Here is a 20,362-nt window from a genome sequence, read left to right as displayed (position 1 = left end):
GAAGCAGGAGGTCTATGGAAAGTTTGTTCTGTCTTCAACAAACTTTCATACATCCATGATCTTTTCATCACTAACAAACTTTCCTTTCTCAGCATCACAGAAACCTGGCTCAGCCTCTCTGACAACCTCTCCAGCTGCACTTTCTTATGGTTGATTCCATCTCTCACACCACCCGCCCCAGCATCAAGCATAGCGGAGAAGTTAGTTTTCTCATGTCAGATAATTGCTCCTTCACCCCAATTCCACTGCCACCCCTTCAGTTACTCTCCCCCCTTTTTTTGAGGTGCACTCTGTCCACATATACTTCCCTTAACCTCAATTGGCAGTCATTTACCGCCCCCAGGGCCAGCCACCACCATTTTTGATGGTCACACACTGGACTTCATCTTCACCTACCTCTGTTCCCTATCTAACTCTCTAACTCACCTCCCCCCGTCTGACCATAACCTACTCACATTATCTTCCCTTTCCTAGTGTGCAATCCCCACTGTGAAGGTTGGGATATGTAATGGCAGCTTACAATACATGTGTAGCAGTAAGAAGACACCAGGCTCCGCCGGTGGTCCTGCCTGTCAGCTGCAATGTCAGAATTCACACCCCCACCAGCTAGAATCCAGCTCCTACAGGAAGACCCCTTGTGGATCCAAACCATGTGGTCTGCTTTGTTCAGACAGTTAAGATTTCTTAAGGTGAATATGTACTTCTAGTACGCCCTAGCCCCACACGTTACATTTTCGTGATCTCTGAACCAGAGGGAATGCCTTCCATGGTCTCGATCCTTTCTAGCACCCAGGGGTATGGAGATACATAGAACAGCTACTAGAAGCCAGGTAGTAAAGCGTAGCAGGGGCCCGGGCGGATCAAATGGAGCCAGAACCGCCACCCTAGGACCTTCCAGAAAGGAGTTATGATCTTTCATAGGTTTTGGAAGATTTAGCTACAAACCTCAAGGAAAGGGGATTTAGGTTCAGCCCAGAGGGGAGTGACCCAAAGGGAGATAAAAGCTAGTGTAAGGCTATCTGATCTGTGTCTCTCTGATGCATGCGGTCCAATTCGAAAGGGGAGTCACGCCGAGTAATGTGCTGTGAAGGATATAGGACCCTGCTGGAAGCAGATGCCCCCTGAGGCCCAGTGTACACATGATCGAACGTCACCTGGTAATTGACACGATCCACCTGCTTATATCTTATATACCACTATTGTATTTGCATATGTGACCATTGTATATGTATAACCATTGTGTATTGTCTAATGTGACCTTATAATTTAACCTTGGACTGCTCTTTTATCTCGATCCACACGTCCATTTCTAGGTTTAATTTTCCATGCTACCGGGGCTGGTTTCTGGTCTGCTATAACCCTGTTAATGGACTAGGCGTATATCGAACAAGGAACTGGTGGCAGTCCTACTGGGCTAACCAGGCGCTGTTTCACTGGTTTTAATGAAGGGGGCCTCTCAGCCTGTCAGGATGATGGGTGAGTGTGGTGCCACGTCAGTGTCAGAAAGGGACACATCCTCTCACTTCCCGTGCCTCCCTGGGCCTGTGTGGACAGGAATGGGGTGTTGTCTGTGTAAAACTGTACCAATCTGACCCTACATGTCCCCAGGGGGTGCAGAACGTCACACTGGTGCAAGTGGGGAAACCTTACCACGCGATCCTGCTGAAGTAATATTGATGTCAGGCGGGATAGCTAGGTGTGGATCCTTCACAACCACTCTACAAGTTTGCACATCTTCACAGAAGTCTCAAACACCTTCATTTACACTCACTCTGAGTCCCTTCTCCCTCTTTCAGACATTGGTTCCTTACACGATGCAGATGCTGCTGCTGCCGCTTTACATAACTCCACAATAACTGCAGCTCTCAAATCAGTCGCCCCCTCACACATGCCAAAACTCGCACAATTAACAGACAACTGTGGTGCACCAGCTTGGCCCATTCCAATGCGCACTTCATCACGTTTAAAACAGTCCCTGACCAATTTCAAGTCCACACTTACTGCTGCAAAACAAACCTACTTATCTCTCATATCCTCAATTTCTCATAACTCTAAACAAATATTCAACACTTTAATTTCTCTCCTCCTTCCCCCAGCACATCCTCCCCTCTCTACTCATCACAGCTGCAGACTTTGCCTCATTCTTCAAGCAGAAGATTAACTACATCAGAGAAAGCTTTGGCCTACAGTCCCCACAGCCCCTCCCCATTAATACTTAGCCCTCTTCCTCCAAAACCAGCTTCTCCACCATTACAGAAGATAACATTTCCACTACTCAGATCACATCTCACCACCTGTGCGCTTGACCCGATCCCATCCCACCTCATCCCAGTCTTCATCCAAGCTATAGTCTTCCGCTCATGCTTTAAACACGCCTCGCTCACACCCATCCTCAAAAAGCCTATCCTTGACCCATCATCTGGTCTGTGTCTAGTATCACCCCATATCGCTTCTCCCCTATGTCGCAAAACTACTGGAACAGGATGTCCATCTTGAACTGTCTTCCCATCGCTCCTCCTGCTTGCTCTTTGACCGATTACAATTTAGCTTCAATACCTAATCATTCAAGCCAGAATCATTCAATGGAAACTGCCCTAACTAAAGTCAGCAATGACCTACTAACCACAGCCTACTCTTTCCTCCTCCTCCCGGATCTGTCCTCTGCCATCGATAGTGGACCATTCCATCTTACTACAGATTCTTTCATCTCTTGGCATCACAAACTGGCCCTATCTTGAATCTCTTTATACCCAACATTCAAGTGCCTTGTTGTCTGTGTCCTCCAAGGTTCAGTTCTAGGTCCCCTGCTTTACGCCATCTACATCTTCGACCTGGGAAAGCTCAGAGTCCCATGGCTTTCAGTATCATCTCTATGCTGATGATACACAGATCTAGATCTCTGGACCAGATATCACCTCCTTACTAACCAGAATCCAACAATGTCTATCTGCCATTTCATCCCTCTTCTCTGCTCGATTTCTAAAACTTAACATGGACAAAACACAATCCATAATCTTTCCGCCCATATCACTTACCCCCCTCACCCAAAAGACCTATCCATCAAAGTCAAAAGCTGCTCACACTCCCCAGTTCCGCATGCTTGCTGCCTTGGGGTAACCCTCGACTCTGCTCTATCATTCAAACCACATATCCAAGCCCTTTCCACCTTCTGCCGACTCAAACTCAAAAATTTTTCCTGGATCCATATATTTCTTAACAAAGAATTTGTAAAAACACTTGGGAATGCCCTCATCTCCCGCCTCAACTACTGCAACCTCCTGTTCGGTGGCCTCTAACACTCTCGTGCCCCTCCAATCTAGCCTATACCCTGCTGCCCAACTAATCCACCTGCCCCCCTGCTAATCTCAAGCCTCTCCTCTCTGTCAATCACTTCACTAGCTCCCCATTGCCCAAAGACTCCAGTTCAAAACTCTAACCATAACACACAAAGCCATCCACAACCAGTCTCTCCATACATCTGTGACACAGTTTACTGGTACTTACCTGTAAGTAACCTCCGATCTTCAGAAGATATCCTTCTCTACTCCCCTCTTATCTTCTCTTCATACAAATCGCATACAAGATTTCTCTCATACATCCCACATACTCTGGAACTTTCTTCCTCAACATATCAGACTCTCGCCTACCATGGAAACCTTCAAAAGGAACCTAAAGACCAACCTTTTCCGACAAGCCTACAACCTGCAGTGTCCCTCATTCGACTATACCGCTGCAAGACTAGCTCTACCCTCACCTACTGTATCCTCACCCATCCCTTGTCGACTGAGCCATGTAGTAATATTATTATTATTACTATTAAATAGTAATAAAGCAGAGGCGGCAACATGCTCTCGTGTGTGTGCAGCCCAACCAATAACATTTCTAGAACTTTCACATGCTATGAAGACCAGAGAGCAGAGCTTACCTGAAAGGGCATCAGAGTGTCAGTGATAAATGAAAGCTTGAAATTGGTGCAGGTCAGCTTCCCCCACAGGTCATAGAGGCTTGTGTCCGAAGCGATGCATTTTCTGACAAAGTTTACTTCATTTACCACAATTTCACCTAAGGTGTTAAAACTGGTAACATCAGAAAAGTGAACAAATAAAATACACCAACATCCATTACAAACATGCTTAATTATTCAGTCCAGTAGTCCGATAAGCCTATGGTCATATTCTTTTAGACTCTGTAAAATCAGCCCACTAATTGCTACCTAGTGTCATTAACAAGTTTATTGGGTGGTAGAGAAGAAAAAAAAAAAAAAAGTAAAAACATTTAAAATATATTCAGTCTAATGACTATCGCACTATTTTTTTCCTCATTTGTCAGGCCTCATGACTGAAATGTCATGCACTGGTATTTAATACAGTAGCCGAAATTTACAATGGCAGATACATGAGGAGGTATTCCTATGGCTGACATCACATGGCACATTGAGGGGTGCAGGAACACTTGTTTTGTGCTTTTTGATATATTTCATAGTTTTTTACTCCAAGGAAAAGAATTTTAAAATGTGTATGGAGAAAGACACTGCTGAATGAAAGCTAGTCTTTTAGCCTTTTTTGATAATACATTTGCAAAGACTGCAAAGGAAATAAGAATCCTCACCTTTAGCTTGCACAATTTTTCAAGAAATATACTGTTCAAAACGTGTCCTATTTACACACGATAGAGATTGTAAAGTGACCATACAGATTAGATGAAAAAAGGGCCGGTGAAAGAACAGTCATCAGTAGCACAATTATTCGTTTAGTGATGGCCCCATAGAAACACTTCAGATTACATAAACCAATGACCTTCACTGACCGCATTTATCCTACATGCCTAACCAGTGTTTTAAACGATTACAAACACTAAAATAAAGTTGCACTCTGTAGTGCTAAAGCATGTAAATATGAAATGTATGAAACATGAATAGCATTACTGCTCCAGAATATGAAAAAAAATGAGATACTTAGCACATACAACCCCTGACAAAAATTATGGAATCACCAGCCTCGGATGATGTTCATTCAGTTGTTTAATTTTGTAGAAAAAAAAAAAAAAAAAAACACAGATAAGGCTAGGTTCACATTGCGTTAATGTGTGCACGCTAACGGACAGCGTTGCACGGCAAAAATGTCGCAATTAACGCCGTGCAACGGGTCCGTTAGCGCACCCATTGACAGCAATGTAAATTTCACCTGTAGTGCATCGCTAGCGCGTGCCTTTTTCGGCTCGCGCTAGCGATGTGCCGTTCTTTTGTGACGCGCTGCAGACGCTGCTTGCAGCGTCCGCGGCGCGCCCGAGGTCCGTTCCCCGCTCTCGCAGATCAGGGATCTGCGAGAGCGGGGACGTTAACGCGACCCCTAAACGCGGCCCCGAAAAAAACATTGCGTTAGCGCAATCCGCTAGCGCTAGCGCTAAACGGATTGCCCTAACGCAATGTGAACCTAGCCTAACAGACATGGCACAAAACTAAAGTAATTTCAAATGGCAACTTTCTGTCTTTAAGGAACACTAAAAGGAATCAATCAAGAACAAAAAATTTGGTAGTCTGTAATGGTTACTTTTTTTTAACCAAGCATAGGTAAAAAATGATGGAATCACTGAATTCTGAGGAAAAAAAAAAATTATGGAATCACCCTGTAAATTTTCATACCCAAAACTAACACCTGCGTCAAGTTATATCTCCTCATTAGTCTGCATCTAAAAAGGAGTGATCACACCTTGGAGAGCTGTTGCACCATGTGGATGACATGAATCATGGCTCCAACACGAGAGATGTCAATTGAAACAAACGAGAGGATTATCAAACTCTTAAAAGAGGGTAAATTAAATCATCACGCAATGTTGCAAAAGATGTTGGTTGTTCACAGTCAGCGGTGTCTAAAATCTGGATAAAATACAAACAACATGGGAAGGTTGTTAAAGGCAAACATACTGGTAGACCAAGGAAGACATCAAAGTGTCAAGTCAGAAAACTTAAAGCAATAGGTCTCCAAAACAGGAAATGCACAACAAAATAAATGACGAACGAATAGGTGGAAACTGGAGTCAACGTCTGTGACCGAACTGTAAGAAACCACCTAAAGGAAATGGGATTTACATACAGAAAAGCTAAACGAAAGCCATCATTAACACCTAAACAGAAAAAACAAGGTTACAATGGGCTAAGGAAAAGCAATCGTGGACTGTGGATGACTGGATGAAAGTTTTATTCAGTGATGAATTCCGAATCTGCATTGGGCAAGGTGATGATACTGGAACCTTTGTTTGGTGCCGTTCCAATGAGATTTATAAAGATGACTGCCTGAAGAGAACATGCAAATTTCCACAGTCATTGATGATATGGGGCTGCATGTCAGGTAAAGGCACTGGGGAGATGGCTGCATTACATCTTCAATAAATGCACAAGTTTATGTTGATATTTTGGACACTTTTCTTATCCCATCAATTGAAAGGATGTTTGGGGATGATGACATTTTTCAAGATGATAATGCATCCTGTCATAGAGCAAAAACTGAAAACATTCCATGAAATAAGAAACATAAGGTCAATGTCATGGCATGCAAATAGTCCGGATCTGAATCCATTTGATAATCTTTGGTGGAAGTTGAAGAAAATGATCCATGACAAGGCTCCAACCTGCAAAGCTGATCTGGGAACAGCAATCAGAGAAAGTTGGAGCCAGACTGATGAAGAGTACTGTTTGACACTCATTAAGTCCATGCCTCAGAGACTGCAAGCTGTTATAAAAGCCAGAGGTGGTGCAACAAAATACAAGTGATGTTTTGGAGTGTTTTTTTGTTTGTTTGTTTTTCATGATTCCATAATTTTGTCCTCAGAATTGAGTGATTCCATAATTTTTCCCCTATGCTTGGTTAAAAAAAGTAACCATTACCGACTACCACATTTTTTGTTCTTGGTTTCTTTTAGTGTTTCTTAAAGCCAGAAAGTTGCCATTTGAAATGACTTTAGTTTTGTGCCATGTCTGTGATCTGCTTTTTTTGTACAAAATTAAACAACTGAATGAACATCCTCCAAGGCCGGTGATTCCATAATTTTTGCCAGGGGTTGTAATTTGTCCAATTCATGCTTGCCCAGCAGCCACAACAAGGCGATCTCTGGTTTCGCTGAGAACCTATCTAGTGTGAACACCTCTCTAAGGCTAAAGCCTAAATGTATGGGTAGGTAGGATCCTGCTGCAATTAAAACCACCACAGGGTGGAGCGCTCGGTCAGAGAGGTAAAAAACAAACACTCAACAGTCATATGAGCAATGCTGCTGACAGTCGTCTTTTACAGTCAAATATCGCCCATTTCAGCTAATGAGTATGGGCACCCTTATGGGTCACATACACTTTAGACTACCAACACCCGACTGTGCCAATATTGACAGGTTCGACTGACCATCTAACGTGTAAGGGGGACTTCCCGACAGATGATGTTGAGGGACAGAATGATTATTTCTTCCGATCTCTAGTGGCGATTTGTCGCCTCAAGAGCAGTCTGTCAGCGGCGCTCTCAGAGAATGCAGCCGCACTCTGCCAGCTGAGCAATTATGTGTATGGTAGAGTCAGAGGAGATAGGTTCAGACAACTGTTCAACCAACAGCCATTTTTAAGTGTATGGGGGGCTTTGTGCTCAAGGACCAAGCAGACTATATTACAACTTCAGCCAGAATAGGTCTCCTTCAGAGGTTTAGGAATCCACTACTTTACCGCTGTACGATTCTGGTTTTATACAGAAACACAGATTTATTTTTTTCTCTCTCAAACCTTGTACAAATCCAGCTACAAAATAACCAAAATGTTCTACAAATTATGAATTTAGTTATTATACGTGGAGACCAACAAAGCCTCTGCTGCCCGGGCCACATCTGATAAGATCTACATCTATCACACATACATATCACCTTATATAGGAGGTGAAGCGTTCTGTCACACAATGAGGAAGGGTGAAAGGTAGCAGAAAGATACAGTGCAGACACAGGCAGCAAATGTCAAGCAATGTTCTCCACAGCCTGTCGTCACCACCAAGGATCATATCAGCTGCACATCCACATCTCACAATCCATGCCGAATGGCAGACCTCTTGCATCAGGTGGGGTTTCGCTCCCTTTCAAAAAGTACAACATATCTAAAATATGGCGGACTCTTATCTGTGGACAAATCAGTATCAGAAAAACAATGGAATGGCTATCTGTAGTCTCCGCCTGGCAATAAAGATCCATAAACCATTTTCATCTGCCAGCAGGTAAACCTACTATTGTTTCAGCCACCACTATAGGGGATATAAGGTTTTGTACTGTATGTAATAGAGACAATGAGGCAAAGATAAATTACGCAAATTAAAAAGTCTGTAAGCACGACAGTGTCCAAACTAACACAGCAACATGTAGGGGACATAGCCCACTCAGCGATTTAATCAGTCGTTGTGTTTGACAGAAATCCTCATTCAGACATCATTCACATGTCTGTGCTTAAACACACAAATGAAAAAAAATGGTGCTGGTGTCATCAATGTTGTGCATCAGTGTATGGTCCCTGTGTCCATATATACCATCAGCGTACAGTCCCCGTGTCCATATTTACCATCAGCGTACGGTCCCCGTGTCCATATTTACCATCAGTGTACGGTCCCTGTGTCCATATTTACCATCAGTGTACGGTCCCTGTGTCCATATTTACCATCAGCGTACGGTCCCTGTGTCCATATTTACCATCAGTGTACGGTCCCTGTGTCCATATATACCATCAGCGTACGGTCCCTGTGTCCATATTTATCATCAGCGTACGGTCCCTGTGTCCATATATACCATCAGTGTACGGTCCCTGTGTCCATATATACCATCAGTGTATGGTCCCTGTGTCCATATTTACCATCAGCGTACGGTCCCCGTGTCCATATTTACCATCAGCGTACGGTCCCTGTGTTCATATTTACCATCAGCGTACGGTCCCTGTGTCCATATTTACCATCAGCGTACAGTCCCCGTGTCCATATTTACCATCAGCGTACGGTCCCTGTGTTCATATTTACCATCAGCGTACGGTCCCTGTGTCCATATTTATCATCAGCGTACGGTCCCTGTGTCCATATATACCATCAGTGTACGGTCCCTGTGTCCATATATACCATCAGTGTATGGTCCCTGTGTCCGTATTTACCATCAGTGTATGGTCCCTGTGTCCGTATTTACCATCAGTGTATGGTCCCTGTGTCCATAGTTACCATCAGTGTACAGTCCCTGTGTCCATAGTTACCATCAGTGTACGGCCTGTGTTTACCATCAGTGTACGGTCCCTGTGTCCATGTTTACCATCAGTGTACGGTCCCTGTGTCCAGTTTTACCATCAGTGTTCGGCCTGTGTTTACCATCAGTGTATGGTCCCTGTGTCCAGTTTTACCATCAGTGTACGGTCCCTGTGTCCAGTTTTACAATCAGTGTTCGGCCTGTGTTTACCATCAGTGTACGGTCCCTGTGTCCAGTTTTACCATCAGTGTACGGTCCCTGTGTCCAGTTTTACCATCAGTGTTCGGCCTGTGTTTACCATCAGTGTATGGTCCCTGTGTCCAGTTTTACCATCAGTGTACGGTCCCTGTGTCCAGTTTTACCATCAGTGTTCGGCCTGTGTTTACCATCAGTGTACGGTCCCTGTGTCCAGTTTTACCATCAGTGTACGGTCCCTGTGTCCAGTTTTACCATCAGTGTACGGTCCCTGTGTCCAGTTTTACCATCAGTGTTCGGCCTGTGTTTACCATCAGTGTACGGTCCCTGTGTCCAGTTTTACCATCAGTGTACGGCCTGTGTTTACCATCAGTGTACGGTCCCTGTGTCCATGTTTACCATCAGTGTACGGTCCCTGTGTCCAGTTTTACCATCAGTGTTCGGCCTGTGTTTACCATCAGTGTACGGTCCCTTTGTCCGTATTTACTATCAGTGTGGCGATCAGTGATTTTTCACAGACGGATAAAGGAATAAATTACAAAGCTTTTCCGATACCTTGCAATGTTAAATAGCAGACAGTTGCCATGTGTGTGCGGTGTGCTACACTTTGTACACGCTCAGTAGTGAGCCAGTGCTGTGGAGTCGGAGAAATTTAGGTGTCCGAGTCGGAGGTTTGGCTTACCGACTCCACAGCTGTGTGTGTTTTTCACAGACCCATAGACTTGAACTGGCCCTTGTCATCCATGCAGCCAAAAAAAAGCTGACATGTCTCCGTGTGTTTTGCACGGACCGACGGTCAGAGAAAAACATACATGTGAACAGCAGCATAGATTATAATGGGTACCTGTTGCATGTGTGGAAAAATTAAATTATGGGATCAAATAACTACAAATTGACATGTGCATAAGCATTTACCCCTTTTGCGATGAAGCCCCTTAAAATTTCTGGTGCAAGCAATTATCTTCATAAAATCACATGCTTAGTGAAAGGAAGTCCACCTGCCTTTTTCTGAAAGGCCATTAGGCAAGAGGTACCAATAACACCATGAAGACCAAGGAGATCTCCAAATGAAGTCAGAGTCAAAGTTGTTGAGAAGTATAAGTCAGGGTTGAGTTATAAAAAAAAAAAAATAAATCCCAATTTCCGATGATCACCCAAAGCACCATCAAGACCATTATCAAATGTAAAGAATGTTACCATAACAAACCTGCCTAGAGAGGGCCACCCAGCAAAACTCTCAGCCTGGGCAAGGAGGGCATTAATCAGAGAGGCAGCACATAGATAAAAGGTAACCCTGAAGGAGATGTAGAGTTCCCAAGCAAAGACTGGGGTATCTGTCCATACAACCACAATAAAACATACACTACATAGAGCTGGCCTTTATGGGAGAGTGGGCAGAAAAAAGCCCATTTATTTTTTTTTATTTTTTTTCACGAACAGGCACGTAATTTCTACTTGCCTGCCTGTAATGCATGGCACCGTTCTTCCCCGGCAAGAGCAGTCACAAACGTTCCTGCTGGGGATTCAGCTGCCTCTGTTGATGCAACGGGCTGGGACCTCTGAGGTCATTCTGATCGGCAGCCAGCTCCCCCAGTTAGGCAGCGAGGATCCAGCTGTCAATCAGAATGACCTCAGAGGTCCCAGCCAGTCTTCAGAGCAAACTGGAAAGCAAGCCTCCGCTCTGTAGATGTGACGCCAGCAGAGGCTTCTGACTCCTTGCAGGAGTGTCTGTCACCGCTGTTACGGGGAATAATGGCCCCTTGCACAACAGGCAGGCAAATTGCAATTTCCTGCCTCTTAGTGCTTAGATAATACATTTTTCATTTTTTGTAAAGTCCAAGATATCCTATTTAATAAAATTCAAAATGTGTGGTCAGTCTTGATTGCTGTTCACGAGAGGAAACCATCAAATTTGAAGGAGCTGGAGCAGATTTGCCTTGACAAATGGTCAAATATCCCAGAGGCAAGATGTGGAAAGCTCAGAGACTCATCCAAAGCAACTTGCAGCTGTAACTGCAGCAACCTGGAATTTCACTTTTTTTAGGGTTTTCATCAGTTCATGCAAAGAACATGGACAAAATAACTGAAAACTTCAGTGTGCATAACTATTCACCCCTCTAAAGTCAGTACTATGTAGAATAGTACTGACTTTAGAGGGGTGAATAGTTATGCACACTGAAGTTTTCAGTTATTTTGTCCATGTTCTTTGCATGAACTGATGAAAACCCTAAAAAAAGTGAAATTCCAGGTTGTGAGGTAGCAAAACAAGAAAAATGCCAAGGGGGGATAAATACTTTTGCAAGCCATCTACTATATAATTGTCTAAGGGTCACTTCCGTCTTTCTGTCTGTCACGGATATTCATTGGTCGCGGCCTCTGTCTGTCATGGAATCCATGTCGCTGATTGGTCGTGGCAATGATCGTGGGCGTTTTGCCATGACCAATCAGCGACACACACAGTCCGTAAGAAAATGGCCACTCCTTACTTCCCGCACTCACTGCCCAGCGCCCGCATACACCCCTCCGGTTACCGCTCACACAGGGTTAATGACGGCGGTAACGGACCGCGTTATGCCACGGGTAACGCACTCCGTTACCACTCCCATTAACCCTGTGTGACCAAGTGTTTTACTATTGACGCAGCCTATGCAGCATCAATAGTAAAAACATCTAATGTTAAAAATAAAAAAAAGATTATATACTCACCTACGCCGCCTTTCCCGCTCCTCGCGATGCAAGCGGCACGTTCCGGTGGCAAGGATGGTCTGGCAGGAGGACCTGCCATGACGTCACGGTCATGTGACCGCGACGTCATCACAGGTCCTGCGCGACAAGGACCTGCCGTGACGTCACGGTCATGTGACCGCGACATCATCCCACCCTAGGACCGGAAGCTGCCGCCTGCACCCCACACAGGCGACAGAGCTACAAAGCGCCTGCGGAAGGTGAGTATATGTTTATTTTTTATTTTTTTAACCTGTGTCATACGTGCCTGGGCAATATACTACGTAGCTGGGCAATATACTACGTGGCTCTGTGCTGTATGCTACGTCACTGGGCAATATACTACGTGGCTGAGCAATATACTACGTTGCTCTGTGCGGTATACTACGTCACTGGGCAATATACTATGTGGCTCTGTGCTGTATACTACGTCACTGGGCAATATACTACGTAACTGGGCAATATACTACGTAACTGGGCAATATACTACGTGGACGGGCAATATACTACGTGGACATGCATATTCTAGAATACCCGATGCGTTAGAATCGGGCCACCATCTAGTTGTGCATAAGAGTGTAAAGATTAGTCCTTTTATTGTTTGAGCATTAGCACTTCCATTAGTTTATATAGAATTCTTACATATTGAGGGAGATTTATTAGACTAACTGAATTGCACCACATAGCTATTTTTCAAGACTTGTATCATATTTGAAAAACATTAAGATTTGAGAGTCTTCAGTGGTTGATATCTTTTAATGGCTAACTGAAAAGATGGTAAATTGCAAGCTTATGAGACTTCTCAGGTCTCTTCATCAGTAAAAGACTAACAAAATCTGAAGAGTCACATTTATGCACAACAGGATACAGAAATAATGCGATAAGACAAGTGATGTGAAGCAGAACTATCACTATGGGAGAGGGATAAACAGTTGAGGCTGTAAATATTGGGAGTAGTTGACATTTAGGATAATAAAACTGTCACACTCCTTATGATTGAAGTCTGGTCTATGGTTGTGATGCCCCCAAATGGTCTGAAGAGCACTTTAATTGGTAGAGAAAGATGTAAATCCATGCGACACATTCATTCCTGCACCAGGTGTGTCTAAGGTTGTCATAAGTTTGTACTCCCAAATTTTTCGGACTCTTGAGATTTGAAGTTACATTTTATTTATGACTCATTAAAGGGTCGATAGTGACTTATAGGCTCGCTGCTTCTAAGAAGTGACACTATCGCGATCTAGTCCTCTTCCTCTCTGAAGAGGCAATTTGCACTTTTATTACCAGTAATCTCATGTCCATGGTGCTGTGATCAGGGATACAAATATGTTTAGCAACAGGTAGATCCACAGTTTTTTCTCTTATTGTGTGGTGATGAGAATTCATTCTTGTTCTCAGTTTCTGCCCTATCTCCCCTACATACAGACCCCCAGTTGGACATTTCGTACATATAATTAAGTACATCACATTAGTTGTGATGCAGCTGAAAGTACCTGGGATCTTTCACACTACTTATCCATGAACTGTTCCAATATTTATGGCTACAACGGTTTCTCCCCTTCCCATATTCCTGTGCACTGTTGTGTATAAATACGTGACTTTAGATTTTGGGTTATCCTATGCCTGATGAAGAGACCGGAGTAATCTCAATAGTTTGCAATTTGTTACCATCTCTTCAGTAAGCCATTAAAAGGTATCAACCACTGAGGACTCAAATCTTAATATTGTTCTATCTACTGGCTAACATGGTACAAAGATATATATTTTTCCTGTATCATTTGAGACATTTTATGCATCTAGTCCGACAAGTGGATATGGTTTTGTTGCAAAGTGACACTGCTTTATGCGACACTGAATGCCAACAATGCAGTTAAATTTGGGTAAAAAAGTTTTGGCACAAAGTAACATACCAAATTGGCAGTGTAAGCTTAGACTAAAAGGAGTCTAAGGGCTCCTTCAGGTGTCATTTTCTCATACGCCAAAAAATGGTCTGAGTTTCACCAGCATTTTTGATCAGTGTTCAATCATGATGTCAGTTTTTACCATCAGAATTTTGTCAGAGTTCCATCAGTTTTCCTCAGAATAAAAAAAAAATAAAAAAATAAAAACACACAATGGAAAGAAAATTATGAAGATTTCTCAACCTTCTCATATCAACAGACCGTGAAAAATCGACAGCAAGCGGGTGGCATCAGAGTGCTGCTGCCTGATTTTTTTTTTATGGACTCAGACTCATATTGGTGAGATGAATTCTGGGATTAATCAGATCAAAATCTAACGAGTCTCCAGGATTTTGTAAGGACAAATTGATTGGCAAAAATAAATGGACAAGAGAACAGCACAATAGACTAATAGCCATAAGCTTTATCGATGAAGAGCATGGATATAACTTCTACGCGAAGAACTGATGTCTGAATGAGTCCTTGGAATGTTCCAGATTTACCAACAAAAGATAGTGTAGTATATGATTGCATGTAAAAGACAAAGTATTGATAAATATGCCCCAAAGTGTAGTTTTCATAGATCTGTAACCAATGTGTTTTATTACAGGAGATTTACAAGGTTATTAGACAGTGATGTATTCAGACGCACAGCACCATAAACTTTCACAGTGTAATTCCCAGAATTTTCCTCCCATGCTGCCAGCATGAGTTTATGTACCTATCCTTGTAGATCTGATTGAAGGATGGGCCACAGCACATAGAAGTGCAAACAAACATATCAGAGGCACATCGTTCATTCACTCCATGGCACGTGTCGGGGATAGGACTGTGCGATAGAGCGCCGATTCCCCAACAGCCTAATGTGGCCTCACTCAGACATCACCGATTATTCTTGTACACAAAGTAACTGTTTGGAGCAGATTTTTAGCAGTGTTTAGTCAGTGTGAGTTTGTACCATCCATTTCAGAAGTGTTGGAGATTTCTCAAGCTTGTATCAAATAGTCAGTGAAAAACAGACAGTACACAGGTGTTTTCAGGGGCCTATAGACTTGCAATAGCGAGTTTCAGCAGAGACTCAGATCAAAATTGGACAGGTCTGTGTTTTGGTGCAGCCCACATGATGCTCAGCATCTGAATGAGTCCACAGAGGAGTGGAAGATTGTAGGTAGCTCCCGTCCCCTCTGCTTTTCTGGAGCAGACCCTTCTAGTGTAATGTGTCTTCTTCTTTCAGCCAATAAAACTTGGCCCACTTCCCATTATTACGGCACTGCTTCCATGCTTCTCCATGGAGAGGGAGGCTTTGACCCGTGAAAACAACAGTAGCGAGTGGAAAGAATCATTGTATTCTTTTTCACAATTGTTTTATACAACTCTTAGGGCAGAATCAGACGTCTGATATACGGCGTTTTCTAATCTGATATCACTATAAGGCAAAAACACTAGAAATACAACTACACATACAAGCCAACACTCTCTAAATCAGTGATCAAACTGTTAACTTTTCTGCATAGTTTCTGCATTATACAGAATCTTCCCAAACAACCATCACAGACACACATTGTTCTGCTTAAAGAGAATGGTTACAATGTGTCCCAGACACTGGGCTGCCGTCATCACATGTGACTGGGTAAGCAACAGATCCATTGATGTACACTTCATGAATCCTCTGCCCAAATAACCAAGGCCTTCTACAAGTTGTGCATTGGTAGGGCAATGACACCTGCAAACTGATACCGGGCTGTGACGGTACAGAGAGCACGGGGTCATGGACAAAGAAGATGTAACATGGAGAATACAGATTTGAAGATAAAGACCTTATGGAGTCTAAGGTTAAGATGATAGATGTTCTGTAGTGCTGAGCGAACGTGCTAGGATAAGGTGTTATCTGAGCATGCTCGGGTCCTAACCGAGGGTCTTCGGCATGCTCGAATAATATGTTCGATTCCCAGCAGTTACATGTTTCGCGGCTGCTCGACAACACATGCACCTGTCTAACAAACAGGGAACCTTCACGCATCCCTAATGTTCTGTAAAATAATTTTACAACACCATGGAAAGATAATAAAAACTTCTCATGGCAACTTGCTGGCTCAATGGTTAGCACTGTTACCTTTCAGCGTAAATTTGCCAAGAAAACAACGACATGGAGTTTTTATGTCCTCTCCATGCATCAAACACTTCCTGATGCCATCTTGTTCAAACAGGCATTGTTTCTGTAGGAGACATCACCTTCTCCATGACAGGATACCAGCACAAAATCCCTCACCATTCATTCACTATTACAGCAATGTTAGCAAAGAGACGCAAGGCAATGAAGAGCCTATAGTCACCCTGTCCTACAGGGCACAGAAGGAAGCATGGTAGTCTGCTTAGGAAGGTGAAGTCGGCTTACTAGGTTATATAATAACGTGTGCAACTCACAGCCAAGTCCAAAAACTAGTAGGGCATGTTTACATACAGTATTATGGCGTCCTTTTTAGGACGGATTTAATACCAAAATCACCCCCCCCCCCCCAAAAAAAAAAAAAAAAAAACACCTCTTCAAACATGCTTGCAACAAGGCAACAAGCTCCCATTCATTTGAATGAGAAAACGATGCCTATTAGTTCACATATTGCTTTCTTTTTGGAACACAAGTTAAAGGGAATCTGTCACCCCATTTTGCGTATATAAGCTGCGACCACCGGCATCAGGGGCTTATCTACAGTATTCCGTAATGCTGTAGGATAAGCCCCCAATGTAACCTGAAATATAAGAAAAACAGGTTATACTCACCCAGGGGCGGTCCGATGGGAGGCACTGGACCCGGACCGCGATGCCCATCGGACCCGAACCGAACCGGGACCGCCCCTGGGTGAGTATAATCTAACCTCTTTTTCTCATCTTTCAGGATACATCAGGGGCTTATCTACAACATTACAGAATGCTGTAGATAAGCCTCTGATGGCGATGGGCTTAGATCATCTTCGATTTTGGGGGCGAGATTCCCTTTAACCCCTTCATGACCCAGCCTATTTTGACCTTAATGACCTTGCCGTTTTTTGCAATTCTGACCAGTGTCCCTTTATGAGGTAATAACTCAGGAACGCTTCAACGGATCTTAGCGATTCTGACATTGTTTTTTCGTGACATATTGGGCTTCACGTTAGTGATAAATATAGGTCGATAATTTTTGCGTTTGTGAAAAAAATGGAAATTTGGCTAAAATTTTGAAAATTTCGCAATTTTCAAATTTTGAATTTTTATTCTGTTAAATGAGAGTTATGTGACACAAAATAGTTAATAAATAACATTTCCCACATGTCTACTTTACATCAGCACAATTTTGGAAACAATTTTTTTTTGCTAGGAAGTTATAAGGGTTAAAATTTGACCAGCGATTTCTCATTTTTACAAAGAAATTTACAAAACCATTTTTTTTAGGGACCACCTCACATTTGAAGTCAGTTTGAGGGGTCTATATGGCTGAAAATACCCAAAAGTGACACCATTCTAAAAACTGCACCCCTCAAGGTGCTCAAAACCACATTCAAAAAGTTTATTAACCCTTCAGGTGTTTCACAGCAGCAGAAGCAACATGGAAGGAAAAAATGAACATTTAACTTTTTAGTCACAAAAATGATGTTTTAGCAACAATTTTTTTATTTTCCCAAGGGTAAAAAGAGAAACTGGACCCCAAAAGTTATTGTACAATTTGTCCTGAGTACGCCGATACCCCATATGTGGGGGGGAACCACTGTTTGGGCGCACGACAGGGCTCGGAAGGGAATGAGCGCCATTTGACTTTTTCAATGAAAAATTGGCTCCAATCTTTAGCGGACACCATGTCGCGTTTGGAGAGCCCGTGTGCCTAAACATCGGAGCTCCCCCACAAGTGACCCCATTTTGGAAACTAGACCCCCCAAGGAGCTCATCTAGATGCATAGTGAGCACTTTGAACCCCCAGGTGCTTCACAAATTGATCCTTAAAAAGAAAAAGTACTTTTTTTTTTTTTTTCACAAAAAAATTCTTTTAGCCTCAATTTTTTCATTTTCACATGGGCAACAGGATGAAATGGATCCTAACATTTGTTGGGCAATTTCTCCTGAGTACACCGATGCCTCATATGTGGTCACAAACCACTGTTTGTGCACACGGCAAGGCTCGGAAAGGAAGGAGCACCATTTGACTTTTGAATGAAAAATTAGCTCCAATCGTTACCGGACACCATGTCGCGTTAGGAGAGCCCCTGTGTGCCTAAGCATTGGAGCTCCCCCACAAGTGACCAGGGTGGATAAAAATCAATGTTTTTTTAAAAAAAATCAAAAAAAATCGGATTTTTTTGATTTAAATCGGATTTTTTTGATTTAAATCGGATTTTTTTCAATAAACTGCTTTTTGAGGAAAATATTTTACCATCCAAAGGTTCTTCCATCATGAGATAAAGCTGAGTTGTTTAACTCAGTAGAATAAAGGCTGTATATGTGTAACATTCACAATGCCATGCTCTTCCAGAGGTTTCTGTAGGATGCTGACTATCCAACAAGTTTGGGCATGTCAACTGAATGGAAAAAGAAACTAAACCAAAAGTGAAACCAAGCTAGAAGTGTGGAATTAAAGGGGCAGTATGAACAAAATGTGGAGGCTATTAATAGTTTATACAATTAAGACATGCTGCTTTTAAACACCTACCTATTGCCATATAGTAAAACAAAAAAGATTTTTACTTACTTTGGGGTCCCCCCCTCACCCTGGCGTTAGATCGTTGCCCCTAGTTTCGTCCGTGTAACTATGGGCGCACATGCGCACTGCTCTCACTTCTCATTTTAATCGTGATTTATATTAAAAAAAACCTTTTGATTTAAATCAGTGATTTAAATCATGATTAAAATCATGATTTAAATCGATCCGATTTAAATAGAAAAAAATCTTTTGATTTAAATCGTGATTTAAATCATGATTTAAATCGGCGTGATTTAAATCAATCCACCCTGCAAGTGACCCCATTTTGGAAACTAGACCCCCCAAGGAACTTATCTAGATGCATAGTGAGCACTTTGAACCCCAAGGTGCTTCACAAATTGATCCGTAAAAATGAAAAAGTATTTTTTATTTTTTTTTTCACAAAAAATTTCTTTTAGCCTCAATTTGTTCATTTTCACATGGGCAACAGGATGAAATGGATCCTAACATTTGTTGGGCAATTTCTCCTGAGTACACTGATAGCTCACATGTGGGGGTAAACCACTGTTTGGGCACACGGCAGGGCTCGGAAGGGAAGGAGCGCCATTTGACTTTTTGAATGAAAAATTAGCTCCAATCGTTAGCGGACACCATGTCGCGTTTGGAGAGCCCCTGTGTGCCTAAACATTGGAGCTTCCCCACTTGTGACCCCATTTTGGAAACTAGACCTCCCATGGAACTAATGTAGATGTGCGGTGACCACTTTAAACCCCCAAGTGCTTCACAGAAGTTTATAACGCAGAGCCGTGAAAATAAAAAATCATTATTCTTTCCTCAAAAATGATGTTTTAGCAAGCAATTTTTTATTTTCACAAGGGTAACAGGAGAAATTGGACCCCAGTAGTTGTTGCCCAGTTTGTCTTGAGTACACTGATACCCCATATGTGGGGGTAAACCTTTGTTTTGGCACACGACGGGGCTCGGAAGGGAAGTAGTGATTTTTGAAATGCAGACTTGATGGAATGGTCTGCAGGCGTCACGTTGCGTTTGCAGAGTCCCTGATGTGCCTAAACAGTAGAAACCCCCCACAAGTGACCCCCATTGTGGAAACTAGACCCCCCAAGGAACTTATCTAGATATGTGGTGAGCACTTTGAACCCCCAAGTGCTTCACAGAAGTTTACAACGCAGAGCCGTGAAAATAAAAAAATCATTTTTCTTTCCTCTAAAATTATGTTTTAGCAAGCAATTTTTTATTTTCACAAGGGTAGCAGGAGAAATTGGACCCCAATAATTGTTGCCCAGTTTGTCCTGAGCATGCTGTTACCCCATATGTGGGGGTAAACCACTATTTTGGGTGCACGTCGGTGCTCGGAAGGGAGGGAGCACCATTTGACTTTTTGAATACAAGATTGACTGGAATCAATGGTGGCGTCATGTTGCGTTTGGAGACCCCTGATGTGCCTAAACAGTGGAAACCCCTCAATTCTAACGCCAACACTAACCCCAACACACCCCTAACCCCAACTCTAACCCCAACACACCCCTAACCACAACCCCAACACACCCCTAACCCTAATCCCAACCCTAACCCAACCCTA

General features: G+C 42.9%; 1 protein-coding gene across 1 annotated transcript in view; it reads right to left on the bottom strand.

The window, feature by feature from the left end:
- The window catches only part of MTMR10 (myotubularin related protein 10), a 92,083-nt gene that overhangs the window by 39,952 nt on the left and 31,769 nt on the right, over positions 1–20,362 (bottom strand). The window contains exon 3 of the mRNA XM_077263926.1: positions 3,926–4,062. Within this exon, the coding sequence (XP_077120041.1) occupies positions 3,926–4,062 (137 nt within the window). The remainder of the gene's footprint in view (positions 1–3,925; positions 4,063–20,362) is intronic.

Source organism: Ranitomeya variabilis, chromosome 5 (assembly GCF_051348905.1).
Source record: "Ranitomeya variabilis isolate aRanVar5 chromosome 5, aRanVar5.hap1, whole genome shotgun sequence".
NCBI classification, from domain to species: Eukaryota; Metazoa; Chordata; class Amphibia; order Anura; family Dendrobatidae; genus Ranitomeya; species Ranitomeya variabilis.
Note: the sequence above shows the minus strand (reverse complement) of the source record. Positions and strands in the feature narration are given on the sequence as shown.